Source organism: Chiloscyllium plagiosum, chromosome 5, assembly GCF_004010195.1.
Source record: "Chiloscyllium plagiosum isolate BGI_BamShark_2017 chromosome 5, ASM401019v2, whole genome shotgun sequence".
NCBI classification, from domain to species: domain Eukaryota; kingdom Metazoa; phylum Chordata; class Chondrichthyes; order Orectolobiformes; family Hemiscylliidae; genus Chiloscyllium; species Chiloscyllium plagiosum.
In genome coordinates, this window is record NC_057714.1 from 50,579,215 (window position 1) to 50,585,062 (window position 5,848).

At 40.4% G+C, this 5,848-nt stretch overlaps 1 protein-coding gene across 2 annotated transcripts in view; it reads right to left on the minus strand.

Moving 5' to 3' along the window:
* Positions 1 to 5,848, minus strand: part of mocos (molybdenum cofactor sulfurase) — a 233,819-nt gene that overhangs the window by 102,864 nt on the left and 125,107 nt on the right. For both annotated transcript variants that reach the window (XM_043690069.1, XM_043690070.1), the window contains one exon: positions 2,504 to 2,938. In XM_043690069.1, coding sequence (XP_043546004.1) covers positions 2,504 to 2,938 — 435 coding nt within the window. The remainder of the gene's footprint in view (positions 1 to 2,503; positions 2,939 to 5,848) is intronic.

Genomic DNA, 5,848 nt, shown 5'->3' on the forward strand with positions numbered 1-5,848 from the left:
ACAGAGGCGTGTCTGTACCTCGGACTAAAGAAACCCTTAACACAATTGATCTCTTGGAAACCGATGTACCCCTCATTGCATTAGAGCCAGTCTCAATACCAGAAACTTGGCTGTTCGTGCTACGTTCCCCTGAGAATCCATCACCCCCTACATTTTCCAAAAGAGCATACCTGTTTGAAATGGGTATATCTACAAAAGAATCCTGCACTAGCTGCCTACCTCTCTTACCCTTCCTGGAGTTAACCCATCTATGTGACTGTATCTGAGACTTTCCCCCCTTCCTATATCTGCCATCCATCACATACTATTACTGTTGCAAATTCCTCATTGCTTCTATCGGTCTCTCCAACTGATCCATTCGATCTGATAAGATTCGCATCCAACAGCATTTATGGCTGATACAATCCGCAGTAACCCTTAAACTCTCTTTAAACTCCCACATCTGACAAGAAGTACATATCACTGCAAAGGCCATCCTTCACAATCTACAGACCCAGAAAATAACACCGTCTTATTCCTCTACAAACACTGCCCAGGTTAAATTAATAGCTATGGCTTATATTTTATGTTTAGTCAAGAGACTTATCTCCAAAAACATATAATCAAGAAAGAATCCACTATTCTCACTACTACAGCCTTTCTCTTGGACAGACTTAAAACTACAATTAACTTATCTGATTCTGTGCTGTGAACTTCGCCCAACAGTTCCTCCAAGATTAGTTGTGAATTTCACTGTTTGTTAATTTTCCCAGATTCACTCCGATGTCCAGCGATACACGAATTCAAACAGCAAAGGCGGTAACTGTGCAGGTTCTCTCTCTCTCTGTCTCCTGCAATGTCCTCACCATGTGCTTCCTTTGTCTGCTCTTCCACCTTTTAAAACTGCTGATGTTTTGACTTTTTTTCCCAAAGTTCCAAAACAATGCAACAGCATATAAAACAGTAATTGCTGCTCCTGGAATTCGAGGAAATCACCTCCAACACCTAAAATACCTCAAAAAAAAGGAGCAGCTCTTACAGCCAGAAATTTTTCCTGTCCTTTTATGTGGATTGGCTGTGGTTTCCAGGGATTCCATAGTTTCCAGGTTCGATGGATGAGCCATGAGGAATGCAGGGATAGGGTAGGGAGTGAGTCTGGGTGGGATGCTCCTCTTCGGAGGGTCAATGTGGACATGATGGGCCAAATGGCCTGCTTCCACACTGTAGGGAATCTATGAATATCAGTACCTCAATAAAAATCTCACATAGAAAGTACTTTTAGGATACTAAATTTTACCCAGATTACCATTTTCCAAAAATATTTTATCATATTTGATTAACAATATAATCCTAAATCCACATTAATAGTAGAAACCATGTATGCAAACTTATCATGCTGCATTTACATTATCTGACAAATGAATGGTGCTGTATTATCTTTACAAATTAAATGACTTCTGCAAATCCTCCGTCACCACTTATTCACAGTATCTGAAATTTATAATGTAAAAATTAGTGCAAATCCACATCATAGCTCTTGTTGGAGCTGCAACACTAAGTATACTTATGGAAAAAAGATGAACAATATAAATTTATAACATACACTTGACAATCTCCAGCAGCATTGTATTCTGTAAATCATACAAAATGGCCTTTCTCTCTCTGTCCTTTGTACTTTGTTTCCATGTCTCTATTTTTCTGCCTTTTTTTTCTCTCACTAATTTGTTTTTCATTTTTCTCTTTCTCTCCCATTTCTTTCTCCAGTGGCATTGTGTTATGTGGCAGATAAAGAAGCCAACAAATGTACATACTGTATTTGGGGTTGGAGTTGGTGTTGTGGATAAAGTGTAATCTTGAATGATCTGTTAACATTCGCTCTGCTGCAGTCACCTTTTTTTAAACCTTTCCCTTCGATTCCAATAAGTTATTTCTCACAATTCTTAACTCCAGCAATAAAACTTAGTAAAATCTTTCTTTCAATTTAAAAGAGAATTAATGGAAGAAATCATGTATTACTACAATATTTGTGCACTACGATTACAAAATTAAGTTTTTGTGAAATGACTTCTGCTAGGGAAAAACGATTCCTGTCTCTGCACGAATAACCTAACCGTGTTTTGTAATGAAGGCGAGCTCATTTACATAATTCTCAGTCAGTGTATGGTTCATGATGCGCTGTGAATTCAATAGCTGTAGCGTGTATAAAATCAGAACATAGTACAGTCGTAAGTAGAAGACATCTGACAGTTCATAAAAAATTCATTTTTTGTTGTCAATTGTGGAGATTTAGAGGACTGTCATTATAGAAAAACAAAAATGGAGCGAATATGAAAGGGTGGTCATTTAAGTAAATGGCTCAATGAGATTCCTAGATTGACAAAACTATAAACAGTCCTTTTCAGTGAAATCTTTATGTCTGTTTTAAATCTGTATAATTATGATCATTAAAACAGGGCATGAATGGCAATAAAAAACTTCAAAATACTAAAACTTTTGCAAGAGAAAAAGAAAATTTCACACCCACCTCAACAGCAGCACAAGACTTGATTGGGTATAAGTAGATGTTGGTGAGTGTGACTGACTTACTGCCGTCGATTAATTTGGAAGTTTCTTGGTTTTCAACCAACTTGAGCTGATTATCTGAAGAGTTCTGAGATAGGGGAATCTCAATTCTGGCAGAATTTTGTGCTGCAGCAATTTCTGAAGAGATTTTGTTTGTTGTTTCATCTGTGCAATGTCCTGCCCACGATTCATCACGTCTTGTCATTGTTCCACACCTTTCAAGCATGGACAAAGTGCCTTTGTCAAAGCAAACTGGCTGCTTAACGAAACAACCAAGAATAAATTTTAAAAATTTTTGTGCATCATCAAATGTAGACATGTAGCCAAAGGATATTCGGACTGATCCGGTGGGGCGGCCGTCAATCAAATCCAAAGAATCTCCACAGACATGACCTGCCTATTGTAAAGAAATAAGAATTTTTAACATTCTATCCATCAATTTTCATCAGCCACTATTTTTGTCAGTAATAATATTCATGGGCTTAGATTCAGATCCTAAGACACACAGTGAAATTTGAGTAAAAAAAAATCTGGAAAGCTAGTCTAGTAGCAACCATGCAACAATTGCAGAGTGTCGTAAAAAGCCATCTGGTTCACTCATGTTCTTTAGGTAAAGAAATCAGGCATCCTTACCTGGTTTGGCCTGCTTGTAACTCCAGACACACAGCAATGTGGTTGACGCTTCAATGCCCTCTGAAATGGCCGAGTGAGCCACTTAGTTCAAAGGCAGTTAGGAACAGGCAAAAAATACTAGTCTTGCTAGGGATGCCCTCATCCCATGCAAGAATCAAACTGAAAAATAACTGCCAGTCAAGTAGAGGTAGATGTCTGCAATTTATCCACAACTGGAGAGAGACCCAGGTCACAAATGAATGAGGGCAGGATGGAGGTACATGGAGGAGGCTGTAGTCTGGAAGGTGCACGGGAGACTACAGATTGAAAGCAAGATCAGGGAAATGGTTCCCAGCTGAACCCAACCCTTTCTCTGATACCTGGTCCCTCGATCAGAGATCTCATTCTTACAACCTGCACAAGCAAACTGCCAGTAAACCAACACTGTTGATTTTCATGGAATGACGGCTCTACTCACGACTGACTGAATATCAGCAGAGGTACAATGAGGCCATCAAGTGGGCCTTAACTTTAGATAATACAGTCAACCACTCCTTATATTACTTTGTTGGAGACTGGGGATGTTTAGAAGAATTAGAGGCAATTTCATAGAAACTTACAAAATTCTTAAAGAGATAGACAGGTAGTGAAGAAAAAGATGTTTTCCTTGACATTTGAACCAGGGGACACAACCTCAGAAGAAAAGACAAGCCATTTGGAACTGAGGTGAGGAGGAAACTCATCACTCAGAGGGTGGTGAATCTTTAGACTTCTTTACGTGAGAGGACTGTGGAGGGTTTGTTGTTAAGTGAGTTCAAAACAGAGACAGATACAGTTCTAGTTACTAATGTATCGAGGAATATATGGATAGTGTGGAAATATGGCACTGATGCAGATGACCAGCCGTGATCTAGAATGGCTGAGTAGGCTCAAGGGGCTGAATGGCATACCTCTGCTCCTAAGTTCTTATGATCGAAAGGAAAATGACGCGAGAACCAATGGTTGAATTGGTTAGTCCTTGCTTTAATGGATAGGAAATAGGTAGGCACGTTTACATATACCTGAGTAGATTTCTGTGTCAGTGCTGAATTGGACAGCTTGACTGGAGGGTTGGGTGTTTCTAGATTATTTTAAGACAGAGTTAGATTGTTTCTTAATCAGTAGGGGATCAAAGGTTACAGGAAGAAGGCAGAAGAATGGGTTGAGAAATATATCAGACATGACTGAATGGTGGAGTACACTTAATAGGCCAAATGGCCTAATTCTGCTCCTATATCTTATGGTCTTATGGAGCACAAGTCTTCAGTATCACAGATGTTTGCTCCATCCAATATGTTCAGTGTTCCTTTACATCTAGATGACACACTTCTCGCTGTTTCTCATCTAAACATATTCACCTTATACATCTGTTAATAGGAATCAGACATGGCTGAATGGTGGAGTACACTTAATAGGCCAAATGGCCTAATTCTGCTCCTATATCTTATGGTCTTATGGAGTGGGCCACCGTGCCGCCCACGGTGTTTGCTCCATCCAATATGTTCAGTGTTCCTTTACATCTAGATGACATACTTCTCGCTGTTTCTCATCTAAACATAGTCACCTTATACATCTGTTAATAGGAGCAAGATGCACAAAACATGAAGCAGCAGCACATCTTGAGCAGCGTGAAAGTTTCATCCAACCTGCAAACTATCAATTCTTTTGAGGAGGAACTATTTAAGTTTTAGACATGAACAAGATGGGCAAAGAAGATGATGGAGCGTTTTGAGGTAGACAGGAGCAATGAGGGTCAGACTCCACACAGTCATGGTCTAATGTATATTTGTTTTAATCCTTATAGAATTTAGAGTCATAAAAATCTATAGCACGGAAAGAGACACTTTGGTCATACCAGATATCCTAAATTAATCGAGTCAATTTGCCAGCATTTGACCAATATGCCTCTAAACCCTTCCTATTGATGTATCCATCCCAATGTTGTAATTGTACCACTTTCTCTGGCAGACACACAACACCCTCTGTGTGAAACGGTTTCACCTAAGGTTACGATTTTCTGAACTTCCATAAGGTGATCTCTCAGCCTCCGACACTCCGGGGAAAATTGCCCCGGTCTATTCAGCCCCTCCTTATAGCTCAAATCCTCCAACTCTGGCAACATCCTTGTAAATCTTTTCTGAACCCTATCAGGTTTCACAACACCTTTTCCATAGCAGGGAGACCAGAATTGAACACAATATTCCAAAAGTGCTGTACAGCTGAAACATGGTCTTCCAACTCCTACACTCAATGCATTGGCCAATAAAGGAAAGTATACCAAACGCCTTCTTCACTATCCTATCTACCTGCAACTCCACTTTCAAGGAACTCTGAACCTGCACCCCAAAGTCTCTTTGGCAAAAGTAAGGACTGCAGATGCTGGAGACCAGAGTTGAAAAATGTGATGCTGGAAAAACACAGCAGGCCAGGCAGCTTAAGAGGAGCAGGAGAATCGATGTTTCGGGCATAAGCCATTCTTCAGGAATGAGGCTGGTGTGCCAGGCGGGTTGAGATAAAAGGTAGGGTGAAGGGGATTTGGGGGAGGGGCGCTGGGAATATGATAGGTGGAAGGAGATGAGGGTGAGGGCGATAGGCCGGAGAGGGGGTGGGGCGGAGAGGTCGGGAAGAAGATTGCAGGTCAAGAGGGCGGTGCTGA